Source organism: Pecten maximus, chromosome 6, assembly GCF_902652985.1.
Source record: "Pecten maximus chromosome 6, xPecMax1.1, whole genome shotgun sequence".
Taxonomy (NCBI): Eukaryota; Metazoa; Mollusca; class Bivalvia; order Pectinida; family Pectinidae; genus Pecten; species Pecten maximus.
In genome coordinates this window covers 41,041,543-41,066,077 of record NC_047020.1, presented here as the reverse complement: position 1 = coordinate 41,066,077, position 24,535 = coordinate 41,041,543, and the positions used below count along the sequence as shown (strand labels likewise).

General features: G+C 38.1%; 1 protein-coding gene across 1 annotated transcript in view; it reads right to left on the bottom strand.

Moving 5' to 3' along the window:
• The window catches only part of LOC117329796 (E3 ubiquitin-protein ligase HERC2-like), a 98,041-nt gene that overhangs the window by 15,614 nt on the left and 57,892 nt on the right, over positions 1–24,535 (bottom strand). The window contains 29 exon segments of the mRNA XM_033887947.1: positions 388–517; positions 1,252–1,375; positions 1,514–1,691; positions 2,344–2,558; positions 3,321–3,519; positions 3,950–4,221; positions 4,738–4,863; positions 5,422–5,567; positions 6,735–7,025; positions 7,268–7,375; positions 8,017–8,170; positions 8,389–8,682; positions 9,653–9,854; positions 10,997–11,171; positions 11,577–11,802; positions 13,116–13,260; positions 13,856–14,109; positions 14,585–14,762; positions 15,189–15,279; positions 16,570–16,713; positions 16,958–17,039; positions 18,080–18,367; positions 19,356–19,556; positions 20,715–20,905; positions 22,750–22,784; positions 22,786–22,884; positions 23,230–23,338; positions 24,083–24,193; positions 24,387–24,504. Coding sequence (XP_033743838.1) covers positions 388–517; positions 1,252–1,375; positions 1,514–1,691; positions 2,344–2,558; positions 3,321–3,519; positions 3,950–4,221; positions 4,738–4,863; positions 5,422–5,567; positions 6,735–7,025; positions 7,268–7,375; positions 8,017–8,170; positions 8,389–8,682; positions 9,653–9,854; positions 10,997–11,171; positions 11,577–11,802; positions 13,116–13,260; positions 13,856–14,109; positions 14,585–14,762; positions 15,189–15,279; positions 16,570–16,713; positions 16,958–17,039; positions 18,080–18,367; positions 19,356–19,556; positions 20,715–20,905; positions 22,750–22,784; positions 22,786–22,884; positions 23,230–23,338; positions 24,083–24,193; positions 24,387–24,504 — 4,886 coding nt within the window.

The following is a 24,535-nucleotide window of genomic DNA, read 5'->3' as shown; positions in this document are numbered from 1 at the left end:
CAGGACGGGACAGGATGGACATGGATAACACTATATGTCCCTGCCCTTTTCATGGCAGGGGCATTAAAAAACACCTGATCAGGCAGGAGATCTCCAAACCTTTTCTCATCGGGTCATACTCACCAGAAATTAGCTATTTACATTGCATTGGGACAGGACAGGACAGGATGGACATGGATAACACTATATGACCCCGCCCCTTTCATGGCGGAGGCATAAAAACACACATGATCAGGCAGGAGATCTCTAAACCTTTTCTCGTCGGGTCATACTCACCAGAGATTAGCTATTTACATTGGGACAGGATGGACATGGATAACACTATATGTCCCCGCCCCTTTCATGGCGGAGGCATAAAAACACCTTTTCTCGTCGGGTCACACTCACCAGGTATACACGGCCCCAGATTTAGTGAGAGCCACAGAAAACTGTGAGCCACACTCAACCTTCATCACACCCAGGCCCTGCAGGGAGTCGATCTTCATGGGAACCTTACAGCCATCACTTCCACCACGTCCTGAAAGTCAACAATACCTTATATTATTTCTTTTTAAAAACACATAGTTGAAAAACCCACTTTAATCTATATTTAAATTTCAATTTTAAACAAGTAAATGCATGACTGTACAGTATTTATCTCTGTTTTCTGTCAATATATACTGTAAATGTACATAAAACTATCTGACCTCGTTAGATGACAATAATTGTAAATGTATTGTTCTTATCAGAAATATAAACTATTAATTACCCTTTAAACCCAAAGAAACTTTAATGGACTCTGCCATTCATTCATCATTTGAAGTCCAACATGGTCAGTAGGGATGACAGGTTAAATATTAATCAATAAAATTTAATATAACTGCTTTTAATTATAACAATGTTTAAAGATTCTGTTTTGTACAAGTTCCTGTGATAAGAAAAACTGGCACAGTCATACACAGTCTCATGCATGATAGTAGGTTTGGCAAATGTTGTAAATGTTGCCTTTTTAATTGTTCAAATCTTTGCAGTTTACTTAAGATATGTTGCAAAAAAGATGTTTTTGGCACTAAATATGAACTGAGTCTCTTTTTAAATTCTATTTTCAAGGTATAAATTGTTCACAATAATTCATATTCTATCATTGGAATACCAAAAATTAAACACAATGAAAACAGCAACTTCGACAATACAGATCTCTCTCAGTAATAATTACCAGTAGTGTGACAGACTCTATATAATAATACCTGTCTCTAGCAATCAGATAATTACCCAGTTTGCCATAGTCACCGTCGCCCCACGACCAGACATTGTCGTCGTCAGTGATGCACAATGTTTGGGCGTCGCCACTTCCACAGGCCATGTCTATCACCCGGTGTGTCTTCATTGCCTCCACCTGTCAATCAAACAATACAGACTTCTGATTGGCTGAGGAACAAAAACAGACTCCTCCTGCAGGGGAGATCTAGAGGAGCTTTATCATTGAGTACCTCCATATATATATTTAACTACAGGAACTACAGGACATACTTACCAGTTTTGGGCGGGGTTGGTCCTCACTGTCCCCATGGCCCAGACGTCCATAGCGTCCCTTGCCCCAGGAGTACAGCTCGCCACTGGCTGTTATACAGGCACTGTGGGCCCCACCTGCTGCAATATCAACAACTTCCTTACCACGCAGAGACTCGATCACTCGCGGCCGGTCACACGGGCTAAGGAACCAAGAAAACAGATCTGGTTATAAAACAATCAATATAAGGCAGTCAAGCTGTCGCTATTGAGAAGTAATAAAAATATATCAATTAAAGAAGTAAGTTTGATAAATTCAACATAATACAATCAATCTGAGGAAGTCAAGCTATCGCCATTGCTATATGTTAAATTGGGAACCGAAACAGGTGGCCTTTATAGACAGGTTTTTGTTATATACAAGTGACCTTTATAGACAGGTTTTTGTTGTATACAAGTGGCCTTTATAGACAGGTTTTTGTTGTATACAAGTGGCCTTTATAGACAGGTTTTTGTTATATACAAGTGGCCTTTATAGACAGGTTTTTGTTATATACAAGTGGCCTTTATAGACAGGTTATTGTTGTATATAGATGACCTTTATAGACAGTTTATTGTTATATACAAGTGACCTTTATAGACAGGTTTTTGTTATATACAAGTGGCCTTTACAGACAGGTTTGGTTATATACATATGGCCTCTATAGACAGGTTTGCTTTATATAAAGGTTGCCCTTAGGCCAGGTTTGACGGTTATTTTCAATTTTAAGTGTGTCCAGGTATGCATACCTCTTACGACAAAACAATAATTATATCACCTGTGAATGTGGAGGATTTTTAGAATGTTTGAGGTACCTTCTGTTTCCGTGCCCCAGTTTTCCGTCCTCTCCTTCGCCCCAGGAGTACACCTCTCCCTCGGCTGACAGAGCTAGACAGTGTTTGCCCCCGGAGTTGACGGCCAGTTTCTTGATAAACACGTGTTGTATTGATTCCAGTAGTGTAGGATTAGACACGGAATCAGTGCCGCCAATCCCCAAACGGCCACCTGCTCCGTAACCTGTGGCATACACCTGTTCAGAAACAACATAGATGATTTGATATCTGATGACAGTTTGGAAAATTTTGTATTTTTTAATTTGTATTTTGGAAAATTCAACAAAATGCGAGAAGTCCAAAGATGTAACAATTTCCGTTGTGTGACTTTCACTTTGTCTAGTATTTCTTAAATACCGAACATTCTCCCCACCACTCAATTCATGAACTACATTTGAAATTTTGCCATATTTAATTTTTAAGAAACTGCGAGTGCTTTTGATCAAATTCATTAATCAAGATAACTGACAAAAGTACAAAACTAAAAAATCATATTTTTCTTTGAAATTACTAGTAAATTCATATCTTCAAATTAAACTATGAAAACAGTATTACTAAAATTTAAAACAATCCAAACTGCAGTTGGACTTTAATCTAAAGATGCTGTCCCTTTTATCAATTAACCCATAGATTTACAAATAAACAGATAACATTTTTATTGTCCTTATATGATGATTGTTTTAAAAATTAAAATTGCCTGTTAGTAGGATAATAATTTTGTAATAGGAAAGTAAGGATCATGAAGAAAATTTCAGAATTACCACAATTTCATTTCATTTCAAAATATTTCATTATCAAGTAATATGTGTATGTACAATTATATGTAGATATGTAGATAAATGGATTAGACAACAGGCTAAGCCTATACTGGTCCTTTCCAAAATCATTTACACCAATTACAACTATCACAGTAAAAGAAAACCTGTGAACAGTGACACGGCAACAAACATCTCATTTACCTTGCCCTCGGCTGTAATGGCAAACAATGTCTGCTCGCCACCAATTAGCTGTACAGGTCGGAGGTTTGCCAGAGACTCACAGCTGATTGGTAACTTGACCTTTGCCCCCTCAACTCCACCTAGCTGACCTCTATGGTTGTGACCCCAGCCTAAAATCTGGCCACTTCCTCCCCAGGACAATGTCCAGTCCTCTGGTTTCCTAGGTAACACAAACATTCAATTATATAATGTTGTAATAATACAAATGATTGCGACTCAAAATCTCTATTCCACAGTTTATTAACTAGGCTATAGCTAGTTGTCAACAAATCCCATATCCTTGTAAAAAGATAAAAATTTTGTGAAATTTCTTGTCAACATATTTAAATTAGCAAATTACATTTTTTAGTAACACTTTCTGTGTTTATGATTACGAAAGCTAAAATACAGATAAGGAAGATTTATGAAGATAAAAGATTTCAAGTTAAACTTTTTCTTTTGATTATAAATAAGTTTCTATATACACTATTATACAAAAAGTCCAGGTCTTCTGACATCAAAACTACTCGCTAAGATGCTTCATGAACACAAACTATTATTAAGTTATGATCTTTTTGAAAGGTATATATTATTTTCCACAATCTAGTTACCTGTTCAGCCACAGAAGCAGCTGTTCATCCATTTCCCGTGTAAAGACTGTATGATCTTCGTGTGATTTTGTGAGTTCTTCACCGTCGCCTGAGATGTCTTTGATCTTTTTACGAACCTCCTCTAGAAACACTGGTGGGAAAGCTGTCCTCTGCACCATTGTCGCAGCAACTCGGGCCGCCGTACAGTAGCGACGGAACCACACCCATTTGTGAGCCTCAGTACAACACTGTAGACTGTCCAGTCCAAGGTCACAGGCCAAGGCCACCAGCACCTGTACATAAGTCAAAGGTCAGTCACTTAAGGTCAACAACACCAACAGGCCCAAGTTTGAATGTTCCTTACTTGAGGAAATTCATTATTTTCAAGCTTTTCATAGGAAAGCAGGACAGAATTTATCAATTTATAGAAAAGTACTTTAAAAATTTAATGATTTAAAGATTTTTTCCTAAAATCCAAAAAATCTTCCCTATGAAAAATTTGAAGTTCAAGAATTTCCTTATGTAAAGGTCTGGAACACTGATGATACAGGCCAGCTTGATGAATGTGAAATAGATTGGAAACAGCTGTAAATATTCATTTTTAGATCTACTACCAACATGACTCTTCCTATTGCTAGGTTTTGTTTTGCCAACAGTTAATTTCTTGGCAGCATATGCTTTACACCCTAGAAATAGAATATACCTAATCTAAAAACAGTGACTGGAATAGTCCAATATAGTTTACATGAGGGGAGAGGTCACATGTTACAGTCAAGTAAATAATTTTTGAAGATATACACTTAACTTACCTTAAAGAAGGGGCTGTGCATCAGGTGTTTACCACTGCGGACTATTGGGTCCTCATACTCATACTGGCGCTGTAGAGCCTCAGGGAGTCCCTTCACCAGCGACGCTAGCGAAGATCCACTCAAAGACTGCAATATTCATAAAATGAGAAAAGTATTAATTTATGATCAATAATCTGTTATCAATATAGGCCAGTTCATTCAAAACTGACAACAAATTAACATGTTGAGAGTAGCCACTAATTCAAAAATACTCCGACAATATTGAGAAACTTCGTACCTTGGTAGCCTTTACAACTAATACCACAGATTCATCAGCAGAACAGGGCCATGCGCAAATTTTAACCTCTTAATCAAGACCAATGACCACCAAAATTTAATCAGATGTAGACCTTGTGTTATCATAAATATCATTTCGTGAAGAAATCATTCTGCTATGACTTTGAAATCAATGATGAAAAAGGAGACTTATTTGTGAGTAGGGGGCTTAGTTGCAGATAAATACAGTACCCATCTTTCGTACAAATAATCGCAAAGGAGTTGAATTCGCAATTGATTCTCCTTGCGTACTAACACGGAAATAAATCACATGCAAAATATGAACGATTCACAGTATGTCATGATGCTTTAACATTATCAACATTTTTTCAATATTAATTATATAAAGGGCCTGCAATTCTTAATTACCATGGTAAATGGACGTGGAATTTCCTGGTCTGGACTCTCCAAACTTGGACTGGCTAGTAGGGCATTGACGTTAATTGACTGGTCCCCAAAACTGGCAGCCATGAGTTTGCGTAGTTTCTGGAGAGCCCACATTCTCTGACTGGCACCTGTGGAGGGTTAGACAGTAATTTCATTAACTTCTGATTTTCTAAAGTTTGAAATTTAGCGATGCAACAGCATATACATGTACAGTGCTCGTCACCAAAATACATAAAACGACACACATGGTATTTAGAACTTTACCCAATTCAACATCCTAAAAATGGTTCGCCTGTGAGACAGAAAGGTACGTACCAAATATAGAGGCAATGCTGCATTTCATTATTAATTTACATATAAAGGGCATTCCTTCATTTGAATAAAATTAAGGTCGACGAAATGGAATTTAATGAAAAATATAATTATTATGTATTTTTCCCAAGTAGTAATAGTTATAATAGTTACATTAATACGGCAGTGGGAAGCGGTACAGCTAGGAGGGGAGAAACGGTCAAATTAGTCATGACAGAGAAACGGTCAAGTCAGTCAAGACAGAAGGTTGATAGGGCAAATCTAGGACCTTTTTTTCATCAATTTAAACTTACAATTGTGTACAATTCATCATTTTTTTCTGTACATTTCAACATTAATTTCATTAATAGCAGGCACAAGCATTCATATAATCCTTGTTCAGACATAGATTTCATCAACAGAAATTTTGCATGTTTCTACTGTCTGAATAAAGGAATGCCCCTTTAATTAAATCTAAAAAAGAATCTCAAACTTACTTGAAGGGTGGTAATAGCATAAAGTATGTAACTTTTGGCATAGCATAAAATATACAAAATATACAACAGCCTATTCTTTTGTTTTCAACTGATCATGATTCGTCTTTTGTTATATACATTTTTGTATGTAGCATCTTTTAGAACTAAAGGATGTCACAAAAATAATGAAGCGTAGTGAGGGGCGATAGCTCTGTTTCAGCAAAACCACTTAATATCTAAATTTCAACCAATGAGAAGACTATGTGTTGTTGGGCCGTGGAGGCCAAGTGGTTAAGGTGTCCCAACACTTTATCACTAGCCCTCCACCTCAGGGTTGCGAGTTCGAAACCCACATGTGGGCAGTTGCCTGGTACAGACAGTAGGCCAGTGATTTTCTCCGGGTACTCCAGCTTTCCTCTACCTCCAAAACCAGGCACATCCTAAAACGAACTTGGGTCGTTATGATATATTCTTAATTATATTATGTGTTTTATAAAATGGCGGGGCTATAAATAAGTAACAACATACCTAACGTGCTGAGTTGAGCACATGCAGCCAGAGCGGCTGCTAATCTGGCCACGATACCCTTGTCCAGGCTCATCTGTAAGTTAAAGTCTAGCAGACAGGTGACAAGGTCAATGGAAGGTCGTGACAGGATCGTGCGGTCCGATAACATATCCATTGGTGCAGCAGCAGGCATGATGGGATAGACAGTGAAGCACCAGCCCCAGCCGTTCACAGAACCGTCACTAGTGAACTTCCATCGCAATTCATCTCCCATGATCCTCAGTTCCTGGGACCAATCAGACCATTCCCGACCTGTCATATATAAACACAAAATTAAAATGAAGGCTTTCTTTTAGAATTTGTTTTTCCCCAGAAAAACATTCAACTTTCTGGAAATTTTTCTTAAACAAGATTTTCCCCCTTAAATCTAATAAATTCTTTTATGTGGAAAATTTTAAGATAAGGAATTCTTTAGTGAAGGAATGTTACGAAACCTGAATCAGGATATTTTATATTCATTAACACCAAAATTAATTCAACGACGACGTCCTCACCTGATCGAACTGTAACTGTACGACTTGACCCATCCATCACGGTCAGAGGGTCATGTCGACGTTCTGTAGAACAGCGCCGATCAAACTCCACACGTAGAGCTTCAGCACCTAAAACAAACACATCAATTTAATATCTGTAATGGTTGTTTATAGTAAAAGTTTATAATTATATACACAAATATTCATCACAGTACAACTACGACAGGAAATTAAATCTCTACCTTTGGATCAACAATACATAGTGTATATATGATACTCTGTGCTAATAATTAGATATATAACATAGTAACACAATTGAGGAAGGAAGACAACTTTATGACTCGTGCCCTCTATGGCACCCAATCGCCTTACCAGAAATACCAGCAGGTGTTAATTATACATAATTATATACACAAATGAGTAATGAATCAGATGTACAGTAGTTCACTTGTTACATATTAAATGTGAACTGCAGAATGTTTACCAGGGGGTTATCTAAAATCTACACCCTTGATCTAATTCCAACATGGAAAATGAAATAATGGCCTTACAAAATTTAACAACTAGAGCTAACACCTGTCATAATGTACTTTCATCGTTCTGCTATTTCTGTACGATCTTAATGTTGAATGCCAACTCACATGTTGTTACACTTCAGATTCGAAATTCTAAATTTATATAGTAACTGGTTGCATGATGCCTACATGATGCCATCTATATTTTGGTTTCATTTCACAGACTGACATCAATGTCACATTTCTGAGCTGTACCTGGTATCTTGACATGGCCAGTCAGTGAGGTATCATCGATGTAGGGATGAGGACTTTCCTGGACGACGGGTTGTGCCATGGTGCGGCCAGTCTCCCGGTCTGATGCCACGTCCTCTAGCTCAGTAACGCACAGCTCCAGTAACATCTCTGAAACCTGTAATTATATAGAATACTCGTAGAGGTCACCTGCTGTTCTATCAAATCAATTTAATGATGTCAGAATAGCATGTCAACTATATATTTCACAACGAGGAAGAGGGAACCTGAATTTTCTGTAGTCAACAACAGGGAAATTTTTTATTTTTTTGTCAAATATAGACGACAAGGGTAAGGAAAGAGTTAATACAAGAAATCTGAATGCTCAACACTTACGGCAGGATACGCCCTTCCTAAACATGTCAAAATCTCCGACAACGTCTCTCGGCCTTTTATTCCCACTCTTGACCCTACAGATAATTTAAGTAGGTCAACAAGTACTCTGCAATCATCGGCTGTCAGACGATTCGTAAACTCGTCCAACCCGATCGGGAAAGACGTGGGAGCTTTCTCTATAGTAGACGTGACTTGGTCTGTTGAGGTGAATGTTTCGGCCATAATGCTAGTTGCTGGTGAGATCTTGGCAGCCAGACTGTGCATGCTGGGGAAGGATGGGATTTCTGTGTTGATCTGAGGAATAGAAACAATTTTGTCATTAGATGATTTGTATATTATCTCAGTGTTGTCAATAACATTAAGCCCATCGGCGATTTTACACAAGCTCCATCACTGTCATTTGGAATGTCAGCAAATCATGGCATCCATTGACTTGATATCTTAAATTAACAAAATTTTGAAAAAAAAGAATAACCGATTTCGTTTTTATTTCCTACTGCTGTCATTTAAATCAAGATATTCAGTCAGGAAACTGAAACCTGGCAGAGAAAGAGCTGATAATTATTAAGACAAAATCTTCAAAAGAGCCTATTTTTAAAATCAAGCAAATTTTAGAAAGATCCTTTCAATTCACATAGCATGCTCTTCCTTTCAATTCACCTAGCATGCCTCAAGTATGAAATTCCAGTGACAAGTTGTCTGAGATTGAGCCCAGACAAGCTAAAATGCGGAAGGAGAGACAAAAGGGCAGAAGAATGGTTTCTGGTCAGAATGTATAATGTACAGAATCGCATAAGGTTGCAGGGCTGAAAGTGGATATTATTACCAGGTGGCCTATTTGGCTACCAAGTCATACAATCTAGGCGCAAATTGGAAAAGTTAGTCGCCGCACGTAGTTGTCTTGCATTAAAAAAAAATCTTTTAACTTTTTAGTTCAGTAAAACATCTCTCTGTAACTTTTTCAATTGTGAACGTCATTTTGGCATTGACTAAAACCTTTAAAAGATTAATAATAAAACCAAATTGCAAATTCAAATAATTTTACACAATTTTTTAGTGGCCATGCAGGCGTCTTAAAGGTCAATAACTGGTCGCCAATGGTGAATTTAAGGCACCATGGCCACAAAAATAGGCGCCACTTTGAGCCCTGGGTTGGACAACACTGTCTTTCTTATGATGGTTGGCCATAGTTAAAAGTCATGATTCACAGGATTTCATTCACATTTTAATCATAAATGATCAGTTCATTTCTATAAAAACTTACGTCGGAGTGAGTTGATTCAACTATAGACAGAGCTATGTCGGTGTGGTCAACAGCTTCCGAGTTCTCAGTTGGCTGTCCATTGGTCAGATCCGCAGACTGGTGGGTGGACACCGTCATGGAAGTGGACATTGTGGAAATTTTCAGGTCAGTCGACAGGGGCGTGGCTAGTTGTTCCTTCGCCAGACAGTTCACAATTGTGTCCCTGTAACATTAAATAACAGTAAATAATGTTTGCGAATGAAAAATTACTGAGAGAAAGGACGCTGCCATGGTCTGTATTGTGTGGGTACTGTATTGGTTCTCCGAATAACCTAACCTTATTATTGTAACACTTCAGAGGTTATGTGAGGGGAGACTGAGTCTAGTATATTAGTATATATAGTGTATGGAGAGTGGCGCAAGATGGCGAAGGGTGGCATAGGGTGAGGTAGGGTGGCGCTGGGTGGCGCTGGGTGGCATAGGGTGGCGTAGGGTGGCATAACTTGTTTCGCAATTGTTGTAAAACAAATTAAGTTTACATGTAGAACAATCCCTGTTAGTTATACATTGGCTGCAAAACCAGTTAATAAATAAATATTAGTTAATGATAACCTTGAGTGTCCTAGGTCTGAAAGTGTTGCCGGGGGAAGGCATAGTACCTTAGCTGGAGGCAAGGGTAAAATTCCATCTTGAGACAACACATACAGACCATAGTGCCCTCTAAAGGCAGTACATTTGATACAAATTTTACTTTACTAATTTCAATTTTATTAAACAAAATCTTTCACCACCAGAGAGCCTGACTGCCATTTTTCTTTGTCCAGCACAACTTACAACTAGTAATAATGACGACAAAATCTTTCACCACCAGAGGGCCTGACTGCCATTTTTCTTTGTCCAGCACAACTTACAACTAGTAATAATGACGTCCCAATTGATTCAGGTTCATCTCGTGCCAAATTTGATAATGCCCAGAGGAGCGTTTCTTCGGGCACTATTGTCTCATAGTACCCATGTGTGTAGCCAATGGGAAGTCAGAATTCTGTCATTTGATGTACTAACAACTTATAGTAATTACTTTTGTTGGCCTGGAAGGAAGAGCTAGGAATCTTACTGTGGGAGGAAACCTCTTACTAGAATAGGGGAAAGGAAAGCGTGTTACCACTGCACCACCCAACCACCTTGTGAGTATGCAACCATAGTTCAGTTAGTAAATATACTAAAAAGCAGTTTGCGACCTCGTCTATACATATGTATCCACGGCAGCTTCATCTAGATTGCTACATCTCTCTACTTTCTGGGACGTTGTGTCTCCACCCCTACTGTATTAAGTCTAGCAGTTTGTAGTCCCTCTGTGGCCCTTACCTTGCATATGTGATCTGAAGTGCTGTAAGTACATGGCCCAGGGCCTGCTGTTTGGCGAGATCTGTCTCCTGTGACAGGATGATTTTGGCCAGTGAAGGGCGAACCACTTTTGTAGTCTGTGTGGATGGTGAGGGTGCTGAAGAATGGGCATCGTCGGACACACTCTCATTCATACCTAGTCAAACAAAGACATACAACCATGAGGAGAAATTATCAGTTTTACATTTAATTTGAAGCAAAAAAGGATGATTTTTTTTACAGAAAATATGAAATTTGACTAGAATATTTTGTATCCTTAATTTTGTTTTCAAATTATCTATTTTTTCACCATATTTTATTCCAATATAGAGGAAAATAGAACCCCCAGAAAAAGTTACTTTAAAATTTACAGTATAGAGTGAAGAACTTGATGGTGTCATAGTGAAGTTATGGTGCAATTATGACCTAAATCTGTCTATCTTGTGCACAAGCTTCGAATGGACACACTAACAAAGAAATTACATTACAATGCTCCTTACTATGTAAGGTGTGTGTTGTAATAACTTACCATTGATACTACAATAGGCTATCTTAAACCTACCTAGTAGTGAGGCCCCTAGAGGATCCCTGGACGAGGAGAAGAGAACAGGTTCGTGAGATGTTGGTGTAGACAGATCCGTTGTTGCCCAGGAGATACTGTGAGAGGAGCCGCAGGCGACACGCGTGATCTTGTAGCCCTCGAGTCCGTGAACGAGAGCTGGCTTTCGGTTGACGGTGGTCGTACTGTTACCTTGTTGTCCGTGGTCATTGTCTCCCCAGGCGTACACCTGTACAGCAAAAAAAAAGATACCTCAAAAACGGGACTTTAAAATAGGGAATAAAGGTATGTGCTACATCTCCAACAACGTATTATTATGATAGACTGAAAATAAGAGTAGGATGCTGAATATTTTTGAACTTATTATTACCTCTCTTAAAAAATTTTAGCTTCTAATTTTTTCCTTTAAATTAAAAGTAAAAACAATTAATTGTTTCCTGAAGAAATTCTATTGTCCTCCGCCTCTATATTTGGTATTGAATGTTTGATCCTATAAGCGATCATTTTAAGGATGTTGTTATTCTGATTTTTCATTTTGTTGGTGTTAAATAGACAATTCTACACTATGGATGCAATTTTATGTATTTTATTTGTGAGAACAATTTCAGCAATGTTAAATAACATCTTTAATTAGATCTACCTTAAGTTAAACTGTACACTCTGTCACATGTAGGGACACCGGGGAAAGTATCTGACTTCTTATGCACTATTTATTGTGTTAGAAATTTGGACAGACAATTGTGTCCGATAAAGTCAATACAGAGTAGGGCCTGGAGTAAGCTGTATCTGATATGAGGACAAGGGTTTGTTTTGTTTGTTTGTTTGCTGGGTTTATCTCCCCATGAACAGCTGGTGCCATTTTTAGGAGGGTTTGATTGTAGTAGTTGGTGACTACCTCACTGAACATCCACAACAATTAGAGTAAAGTGTCTGGATCATGGACATAGCCACAACATCACAAACTTGCTAGTTTCTCAGCTTCACGAGAAACACAAACCGACAAGGGTATGGAGTGTCAAACCACACACCTCTGATCTTCACCTGAGGTTACATGGCCGGCATTCTTACCAACTGAGCTATCAAAGCCCAGGGACATAGGGAAACTGAGATAAAGACAACAAAATCCTTTCAGATTAAGGGATTACAGCATCAAGTGAAGGTTACTGGGGGAACCTCCCCAGTTTTATATGTAAACTTTATTTATATTACAAAAATTGCGAAACAAGTTATATCAACTTACATTAATCACGCTTGTTGGTGCGGATGGAAGCGCGTAAGGGGTCTTACTGTGGGAGGAAACTGAAGTACCCGGGGGGAAACCCACGTGGGCGGGCAGGTAACCCCATACCTTTTCAGGTCCTATCGGGAATCGATCCCCGGCTGCCTAGGTGAAAGGCAAGTGTGTTACCACAGTGCCATCCAACCACCCATAGATGGAAGTGTGTGTGTTATATTCCTGTTCCATGTTAGGCAAAGGAAAGGAATTTGGAGAGCTTCCCTATCTCAGTTAAGACAGTTGATCCTAATACCAATGCCACTCACCTGTCCAGAGTCTGTTACAGCCAAACAGTGCAGGGCTCCGACTGCCACATGGACAATCTTCTTGCCCTTGAGGCCCTCCACAAGCTGTGGTTTCCTTACGTGGGCATCACTGCCGTGTCCGAGACGAAAGTAGTCTCCCTTCCCCCTGTTAACATTGTAAGAAACAATTCAAGATAAATTCTGAGTAATTATAATTTATTTCCTGCAATTTTCTTCAGATCATTAAACTATAGTAAATTATGTGTCCTGTAATAAGCCCACAGGGCCAACACAAACTTTGACACAAAGTGATGGGTGGGCTTGTTAATGTTTTTACAAACTGCAATTATAGCCAATGTGCTTATTGTTAGATTGATACCCCTTAATACAGATTTTGTTGTGAAATGAACACAACTGGCAAGATTTCCTTGATTTGAATGTGCTAAAGGCTCTAAGAGAGTGATGTACGGTTAGTATTTATCCTGTAATAAGCCAATGCATAAGTTCTGATGCAATTTAATCTATTTTTTGTTCTAAATCTACCTGATTCTCACTTTGTATTCATTGAAAGGAGTAAATATCTTGTGTGTATTTTGTACAATTTTCTAACTCAAAATCAGAAGGTGGACTTGAAACAGGAAAATGTTGTGTGTTAGCCATTATGATAGTGATCTTATTCTATTCTGTCATAATCTCTATGGTTGGACTGATCACCAGATAAGTACAATGCTCTTCCCACATACAACCAACCCAAAACGTACCAAGTCCAGACCTGTCCCGTCTTGGTAAGAGCCAGGGAGAACTGAGCTCCACACTCGATCTGACAAACACCCAGACCGCGCAGTCTGTCAATTTCATGGGGAACGTTACAGCCTTCACTGCCTCCACGGCCGAGCTTCCCGAAGTCTCCGTCTCCCCAGGAATACACTAAACCTTCGTCTGTCAACGCCAGCGTCTGTGCATCTCGACTCCCACAAGCCACCTGCATGACACGCTGACTGGCAAGTACCTTCACCTAAAAGCACAAAATACGAATCAATAACTCAGATAACATGTATTTCCATGTCCCACTGTCAAGTTTATCATATTTTACTATACTAATTACATAACAATGATAAAATGGTGCAATGTTTTTAATTTTTTTCTAAATTATAGACTAAATAAATAACAAACCAAAACTCAATACAATTCAATATGGGCCGATAATTTTTAAACCTGTCATTGATTTATTAAGATATCGAGATTTTTTTACCACAAGGAATTCTGATTATTGATATTTTTAAAGATATAATAAAATTGTGAAAAACTGAAAACAGAGACCTAGACAATAATGTTGATAAAGAAAGACATAATTGTCCATGTACAAAAATTTTAAAACAATTTGATCAATCAGAAAAAAAGATACACACATACCATAATCCAAAATGCGTAATTGGATTTTATAATTACTCACCTGTTTAGGTTTGTAGGTTTCTAACAGGATTACTCACCTGTTTAGGTTTGAGTTGTGTGGTATTGTCTCCGTGTCCGAGGCGTCCATACTCCCCCAGTCCCCAGGTATACAGGTCTCCATTGGATGTTATGGCCGCACTGTGAGAACTCCCACACGCTATGTCACGTACTCGTTTAGACTTCAGCGCCTCTATCAGACGAGGTTTATCACAATTCCTGCACATAACAGAACTAAATATCAAACAGGCATGCTGGGTTTTGTAAAGAAAACATGTACCCTACCGACCCCTGCTAAAAACAGCAGCAGTGACTTTGAATGTGACTCAAAAACCCTGAAACTCTGACTTGATCTAAAGCTACTCATACTGAAGTTACATACCATTTTTTATTAACAAACCTTGAAGCATGGTTGAGGAAAGTGTGGAAAACTGAGTGGACAGACTGACAAATGAACAGGGGAGTCGACCTATAGTGTGTTTACAGCTGTACCAGAATTCTGATACACATTCCTATGTAACATGCTTTCAGAATTTTGATTCCATTCTGTTGTCAGATTCATTTTAAATTTGCGCTACAAAAACATATCAAACACTTTTAATGGCTTGTGAAAGATCACCAGAGTTTAAATTATTAAATACTTACCAGCGACTGAAGTGGCCCAATTTACCATCATCCCCTTCACCCCAGGAGAACACTTTCCCGTCTGTGGTCAAAGCCAGAGAATGTCGGCCTCCTAAAAACAAAGAAATTTAAATATATAAAGCTGACATGTCAGAAAATACTGGACACACAGTACCTTATGGTAATATGCAATGTACCTTCAAAAAGAATTCCCTGAACAATCGGAGCAAAAAAATAGAAATGCTCCGATTTTCACGGAAAAATGTACCATATTTATCCAGCAAAAAGCCTACACCTTGTAATAAGCACACCTTTATGGAAATTGCAGTCCAGTAAAAATGCTGTTTGGTTTATTTGGTTTATTCTAATTGCTTAACTCTTTACGTACTCATTCAAATTTCGCGGTCGCTACCGGAAGTGAATGCTGGGTAGGTCCTTTGTGTATTGGAGCATATGGCTATCACATCAGACGTCGATAAAACGATCTTTTACTGATCTTTTACTGTTGTATAATGCTTAATTTTAAATGAAGTTTATCATATGGAACAAGTACTGAGTACGGAAACTCTTTTACCCAATTTTTCCTTTAAAATACGGCGAAATCACCAGGCAGAATCGCGAGAAATGACATGTTGAGCGGCACATGTGTCACACGTGTGCAAGAAATCACGCAGCCAAAACATCGTTTTTTCGGTGTGTAAAAATATTTTACGTATTTCTTACTTATTTTGATGATAAACGTTACTCAATTATATATATATTATCGTTTTTAATTGTTTTATTGTGTTTAACACCTCAACAATCTCGCAGAAAACAAAAGTAAATTTGAGGCCGCCATTTTGTAGCTATGTAAACAACTCGGCATGAACCGGCGGAATTCTTTGAAATAGACAATCTTAACGAATGAATATGCTTCTGGTACGTAAAATATACCATCAATACAATATTTACATTGCTTTTTATTTCTTAAAAACATCATTTCCGTGTCAATTCCTTCGTATGACTATGCTAAACCAGCAAGTAATATCAACATCTTTCGCGATGTTTGAGTAGTCACAAAGGATGGAAGGCATGTTAATTGTGACGTGTGTAGTCGTCATGAAGGATACAAGAGTCGTCGTGAGTACAGAAAGAGTTAACGCCTTATTACCAGCCATGGTCATTTAAGGACGGGCCTAGTTTTTGAGATGGGGGGGGGGGGGGGAAGCTGGAGCACCCAAAGAAAAAACACTGACCTACTGTCAGTACCAGGCAACTGTCCCACATGGGTAAAAATACTACCATATGCCATTTATTTATGGAATGATATAATTCCACTTCCTGCTTCAAGCCAAAGATTATTATCTGCTGACCATCAGACTTATTACAGGACAAATACGGTATCAATCTGAATACCATTTACCTGAGTGAACAGCCACCTTTTTGATGACATACTGGCTAAGGGAGGTAAGCTGACGGGGAACAGAGATTGTCCCTGAGCTGATTCCTAGACCCAGGCGGCCATTGGTGGCCTCACCGCAGGCAAACATCTTTCCTTCCTGCGTTACTACAACACAGAGCAACAACACATAAACCAACAAATCAACAAAGCCAGCTGTAGACTTATTTAAAAGGAAAAACTCAAATATTTTTAAAACTTTTTAAATTAACAACCAGAAGTAATTTAATTAATTAAGAATTTATAATTCATCCAATATTTTAATTTGATAATTTTGCTACCCAACAGCAAAAGCTTGTCAGCTAAACCTGGGCTAAAGAAATTGTCATGATATATCAAATCAGTTACCTACCACAGAACAGACTTTTGGATCCTCCGGCAATTTGTACACACCGTAGAGCAGACAATGTCTCGTTGAGACAGGGCAGTTTGATCTGAAATTAAACCATACTGATTATATCACTGCATTATTACCATGTATACAAAAATGAAATTAATTCATTTTATATTTTTTTTTCTTTCCTATGGCTAGCTCCTCTCTCCAGCCTTTGACCTCTATTTTTCTTAATTTCTCCAGCCCTTGACCTCCATTTTTCTTAATTTCTTCAGGCTTTGACCTCTATTTATCTTAAGTCCTTCCTTTCTTTCCTCCACCTGCCCACAATTTCATGCCTTGTCCCACGTCGTGGCTTTTATCTCCACCTGAACCCTGTCCTCAAATTTTCCTAAAGTTCTTGACTGGTTTTGACCTATTTTGTTAAGACCCTCTTCTGAATTGTAGACTACTTACTCCAAAATGTGTTTTAACCCCTACCCCCATACAATTTTAGTTCTAAAACATAATTTTTATCTCTCCACGAGATCTTTCCCATAGCCATGGAAATCTGAATCTTCGCCCTCCCCTCCATTCTCTGTCCTGATCTTAAAATATATCCTGAAACTCGCCTTCACTCGTCCTGAACCGTAACACTATATCCTCAACTTCTCTTTCTCTCTATGCCCTGAGCCGTAACACTATTCTCCTACACTCTTTGCCCTGAACCGTAACACCATATCCTCAATTTCTCCTTCTCTCTTCGCCCTGAATCTAACTTTATCCTCCACTTCTCCTTCTCTCTTTGCCCTGAACCGTAACACTATATCCTCAATTTGTCCTCTCGTTGCCCTGAACCGTAACACCATATTCTCAATTTCTCCTCTCTTTGCCCTGAACCTAACACCATATCCTCAATTTCTCTCTTTGCCCTGAACCGTAACACCATATCCTCAATTTCTCCTCTCTTTGCCCTGAACCGTAACACCATATCCTCAATTTCTCTCTTTGCCCTGAACCGTAACACCATATCCTCAATTTGTCCTCTCAATGCCCTGAACCGTAACACTATATCCTCAATTTCTCCTTCTCTCTTCGCCCTGAATCTAACTTTATCCTCAACCTCCTCTCGAATTCTTGCCATGAACTATGTCCGGTTACCTTTGATCCCTTTGGCCCTCCGAGCTGGTCCTTATCATTGAGCCCCCAGCAGAAGACGTGAGTCTGTATTTCCTTACTACTGGTGACCTTTGACCTGCGTTTGTTGATGGGAGTAGTCACAGTCTTGTCCTCATCTTCGTCCTCACGATCCGAGGCAAGGAATGTATAGCTAGCGGCCATGTCATCTTCGTCCGCTCGAAGACGGCCAATCACAGACAGACCATGTACCTTACAGTCTATTCCACTACTTCGACACTGCTTCACCGAAACTTCCACAAACCGGAAATACTGCAAGAAGCAAACGTCAGTTTTAAAACCTCAAAAGCGTCAAAGTACATGAAAGTTTTGCTAAGTAAAACGAAGAATTTTCATTCCATTCATGGTATGTTGTTAAGAAAAGTAGTCACCAACTACTACCAGAAGATTGTGCCTCGAAATGACCCTGGCTGTTCACCGGTGATATTCTATTTATAGTAATAGTGACCTACAACTACGGTAATGTAATATAAACTACAATAATATTGTGAGATAAGTTATATCGATTGAAACTGATATTAACCACTCTTGTTGGTTTGGTTTGTTTGGTTTGTTTTTGTTTAACGTCCTTTTAACATCCAGGGTCATTTAAGGACGTGCCAGGTTTGGAGGTGGAGGAAAGCCGGAGAACCCGGAGAAAAACCACCGGCCTACGGTCAGTACCTGGCAACTGCCCCACTCTTGTTGGCCAGGATAGAGAACAATAGGGGTCTTATTGTGGGAGTAAAGTGGAGTGCCCGAACGTCCAAGTTAAAGGTGAGTGTGTTACCACTGTGCCACTCCACATCCTGATACATAGTAACGTTGGATAAGAAACTTATTCGAGATATCACATAACTGATGGTATGTTTATTGTGAATTAAAAAACAAAGAGAATCACTCTTGGTGATAAGATGATAAACAAAGATTTTTTTTTTTGTGTGTGATTTTATTCTTAACAACCTGGAGGATGACAACCCTTATTTGCGAACTCATAAACTCATAATATGTATATAGCTAGTTAACAATCATAGAGATATAACATTCAGTTGAGAAGACCAGGATTTATCTATGTCTTTGGATAATAAGATATTTTGAATTATTAATACTCTAAGTGTATTTTATAGTGAAACATTTTTTTACGCTAGAGACCACTAAATTGAATGTTCCCTGGGACCAAGCCTTATACACCCAATGTTTAAATGTATATTGTAAGTAAACCATAAGAATTAGTATATTCAGTAATTAAGTCACAACTCACATCATTCATATTCTCCAGCAAGGTAACAAGTGTATCTGTGGGACCAACGGTCACGGTCTTGATGTTTTCTTTGATGGTGTTGATTGAGTCGCCAGCACTAAGGACCACTACGGATGGCATGTAACTGGAGTCAGCAGGGTCTACCTTCATGTACAGGCGGTGGATTAGGATGTCTGGCTGTAGCTCCAGGCGGATCCAGTGCTGTAACAGCATATCATCAATTCTTATCATAGGGTCATATACAAATCGGGACATATTATTAGAAGTCAAATCTGCCAGCATGGGCCAATCAAGGAGACAGAGTCAGGTTCTTATTGGCAGATGACCTTTATATACTTGATTGATTTTGCTATATACAGGTGGCTTTTGTAGATAGGTTTTTGCTATATACAGGTGGTCTTTGTAGACAGGTTTTTGCTATATACAGGTGGTCTTTGTAGATAGGTTTTTGCTATATACAGGTGGCCTTTGCAGACAGGTTTTTGCTATATACAGGTGGTCTTTGTAGACAGGTTTTTGCTATATACAGGTGGTCTTTGTAGACAGGTTTTTGCTATATACAGGTGGCTTTTGTAGACAGGTTTTTGCTATATACAGGTGGCTTTTGTAGACAGGTTTTTGCTATATACAGGTGACCTTTGCAGACAGGTTTTTGCTATATACAGGTGACCTTTGTAGATAGGTTTTTGCTATATACAGGTGACCTTTGTAGACAGGTTTTTGCTATATACAGATGGCCTTTGTAGACAGGTTTTGCTATATACAGGTGGCCTTTGTAGACAGGTTTTTGCTATATACAGATGGCCTTTGTAGACAGGTTTTGCTATATACAGATGGTCTTTGTAGACAGTTTTTTGCTATATACAGGTGGCCTTTGTAGACAGGTTTTGCTATATACAGGTGGCCTTTGTAGACAGGTTTTTGCTATATACAGGTGGTCTTTGTAGACAGGTTTTTGCTATATACAGGTGACCTTTGCAGACAGGTTTTTGATATATACAGGTGACCTTTGTAGATAGGTTTTTGCTATATACAGGTGACCTTTGTAGACAGTTTTTTGCTATATACAGGTGACCTTTGTAGACAGGTTTTTGCTATATACAGATTGTCTTTATAAATAGGATTTTGTTACATAGAGGAGGCCTTTAGGGCAAGTCTGATTGGTTTTAAATTACTAAATTATCCTACATATTGGTAAAATGGCTTTGATTTTTGATTTTTTCTTATTTTTTGAAAATGATTTTTTTTAATGTGAAATATCAAGAAAGAGCAGAAATCATTTTTAAAATGGGATTTCAATAAAATCAACAAATTAAAGCAAGTCCTTAAAAACTTTCAAACATGACTGGACATGCTCACCTTTCCCTGCGATCCGGAGCTCTGCCAGTATCCACTGTTTCCTTCAATGAGACGGTGGGCCTGGTTTTCCCGGGAGGACACCATCAGGCTCTTCACACAACTGTGCCAATCATCGATCATCGATCCAGACAACGGGAAAGACAACTTTTTCTTGTGTTTCCCTGGCTTACCAACCAAAACTGGTTCACTGCCTGTTATCAAAATATTGTTTGTGTACTGATTAAATCAGAAACCTCTGGAATGTACAGATCTCAAAAGAAAGACGCCATTTCAAGGCCAGAATTAATTCCTTTTGAAGGAACTTTTCATAAGACATTTTATATTTATTTAAAAGACTGATTTTTGCCATGTCAAAGGCTTCACACAGGGGAGTTCCATTTTGATTCCATACATGTCAACCTCTGAAACCTCCAATGAGGGAGATCTCCCTCATTCCACATCCAAAATGAGGGAGAAAGTGCGTGAAAAAAATCGCGACATTTTTGTTGCATTTAGGTGATGTTCCTCATGGGCTTGTGCAGGTGTGAATTACCTCGGGATACATTTGATATTAAAATTTGACTACAATGCATATGGTTAATTGTAAGGAATAATAATAATAAAAAAAAATTAAAAAAAAAAGATTAATTCTTTTAAAAAATGTTTTTAGAAATTTCATAGTGAGGAACTGTATTTAGTGAATTAATAATGATGTAGTCACTTGAAATTTGCAACCAGTATACAAATGTAACTACTTATCTCCTGATTTTTTTTTGACTACAATGCATATGGTTAATTGTAAGGAATAATAATAATAAAAAAAAATTTTAAAAAAAAGATTAATTCTTTTAAAAAATGTTTTTAGAAATTTCATAGTGAGGAACTGTATTTAGTGAATTAATAATGATGTAGTCACTTGAAATTTGCAACCAGTATACAAATGTAACTACTTATCTCCTGATTTTTTTTTTATTTTGTTCTGAAATATATCTAAATGTATTTATCAAATTATCTCCCTTCCTTTCTCAAATAATAATTACACAGTGATTTATTAATTTTTGTTTTACTACTAGTTCTATTGCGACATGAAACAAACTTCTTAAAAAGTGTTTTTGGTTTTTTTTCTGACCCAAATTGAAATCCGGATTTTTGTGGCAGTTTACGACTTTATATTAGCATTGTCCAATTAAAGATGGCGGCAGTACAAACGCTGGTACTGACAGCTACGATTAAGAAAGGCATTATTGGCTTTCATGTGAGTAAATCTTGTTGACAGATATTACCAGTGTTTGTTCTTGAAGTGATGTATCCTAGTTGTAATCACAAAATTAACTGACCGTGTCAAATGAAGCCACATGGGTTCTAATGTATGCCAGTCGGCAGGCACGCATGCATGGACATGGTGACCGGTGACCGACTCCCCTCTCACCAAGCCCCAGGCCAGGGTAGCTACACAGGTGGTGGGGGTGTTTTGTTTACATAATCAGTTTAGGGTCAAAGTGTCTGAGATTTCCGGGGTTTTATGAGGGATGACTGTTCAAATCCGGGAGAAATTTAACCCCGATTCGGGAACTGTACCAAATCGGGATTTAGGGGAAGTTTTAATGATTTTCCGGGCACTTCCTGCGTAATCCGGGATGGTTGACACCTATGTGATTCATGACCCATTTTGTCAAAGTCTATCAGTTTGAGACACAAAATGCTTTCCGTCTCTCTGAAGTGTCACATTTATTTTACAGGACCCAAAATTATAACAAAGATTTGCTCCTCCAATTTTAAATTGAAAACTTTTCAATATTCATATCTCTGTGTAATTACATAGACAAGGCTCTGAATCCAATATTCAAGACTTTTAAAGGCCAAAAGTAAATTCAAGGCTTTTCAAGGCCACACAGGCAAATTAAAGAATTTCCAGATTATATGTACCCTGTACTCCATCCAATGTTATATTCACGAACTTAATAAGAGAAATACTGGAAATGTTTTAAATTTTCAGAATGTTGTATATCTTTTGCTATTTCAGCTATTAGATAGCTAACCAGCGGCAAAACATTACCTGGTTCCGAAATTCTATTGAATGGATGTCGATGCTTTCTTGGAACGAAAGCAATTCTCACAAAAGTCGAAATCTTCACACAGTTTACATTTAAACCTGGGGCCCACAATAGGGAAGACCTGGCACTCATCACAGCTGTAAGTAACATTATACACACTTTACAAGTGATTACAATAGATGATAAAAGATGAGTTTTTTAAAAAGCTGCTTACCAAATAAAATCATATTATATATTTTCAGCAATCCCAAATTTTGTGGGGTTTTTTTTCTTCTAAAATATACCAAATAGTTATGCATGGACTGATTTCAGCATAAGAATACAATTTTTTTTTTTTTTTTTTTTTAGCATGACCATTTTAAAAGTAACATACTAGTCTTGCTTTCAAAACTTTTCACTGCAGGCAAGACATGCATTCAAGAACTCCACAAAGATTTTACATTGTGTATGAAGTCGTAGCTATCAATTACGAGTTGCCTTACCTGACCCCGGGGTGGGTACTCGGGACCATCTCCATCTCGTCGATGATACCAGTCCAGTGAGCCTGCTGGGGGAAATCCACTGTCAGGTCTCTTCCATTAGGATTGATAGCTACAGTGAGGATAAATATGGCCAATGTTCAGTCGCTATTAATTGAATTTTCAATGGAAAGGTTTGTTTTTCAAATTTTTTTTTTTTTTTTTTTATGGTGGTTTTGCAAAGATTTTAGAGAAACTGTCAGTGAAACAGTTACTAGACATACTTTTAGCAGTTAAAAAATTCAAGTTACAGTAGATAATTTTTTTGTAATTATCTTAAATGTTAAGTGGAGCACATTCCAGGCAAGGTTGAAGGGTATTGACATTTAGATTTAAATCTTCCATAGTGTTGAATTCTCTAGATAATATGTATGTCTGACAGAAATGAAATCAAATTAATTTTACAGCAAAATTTTTAATACAACCAAATCTGGCTATCACCATGATAGCCCATGTCTATTGCCTGATAAAAGACCCAGTCCTGCCTCCTCCCTCCCCCTGAGCTTATTACTGGATACTGGAAATATGGAAATTAACACAAGGGGGAAAGTTACACTAATCACGGGGCGTCCTTTTGATCGCAAAAATTTCCACTACGCATTTTATTTTGATATCAATTTGCGTAATCTCAAACTTGAAACGAAGGTGGATCGATCGCGAAAATTACCCCCACGAGAATAGTTTACATATCAAAATCATGAAATTAACCCCCTGTGAAAATAACCACGTTTACAGTAGACAGAAAAACCAGGCATATGATTTTGGAAAATGATTCCTGAGACACCTTTCGACATTATACTGTAACTTTGTGACCTACCCGTTACTGTACCAATACTGTGGTGTGTCACAGATCCCCACTTGTACGTCGGCATCGTCACGCTTGGCTTGACTCGTACTTTGTCGTTAACTTTGATGGGTTGTGATGAACCTGAATATAATGAAAACAAATACATGGTATATTAATTGAATTTAGCATAAATTTATCAAAAAAGCTTTACAATATATTAAATACCTTGACTTCAAACAGTTATTTTTTTGTCAACAATTAATGAGTTCAGATTCCATCAGTTACCTACAGTCAGATGTACATATCAAAGGGGTTACAAATGAATCAAACTTACCTGCACTCAGACCTAGATGTCCGAGCAGTTCCACATGAATGTATCTAACCCAGTAAGTTCCCTCCTTCCTCTGCCAATCAGCCTGGATGTTCAGGTCATGGAGTCCATCTCTGTCCAACTAGGAAGACAAATCATCTACATTAACATCC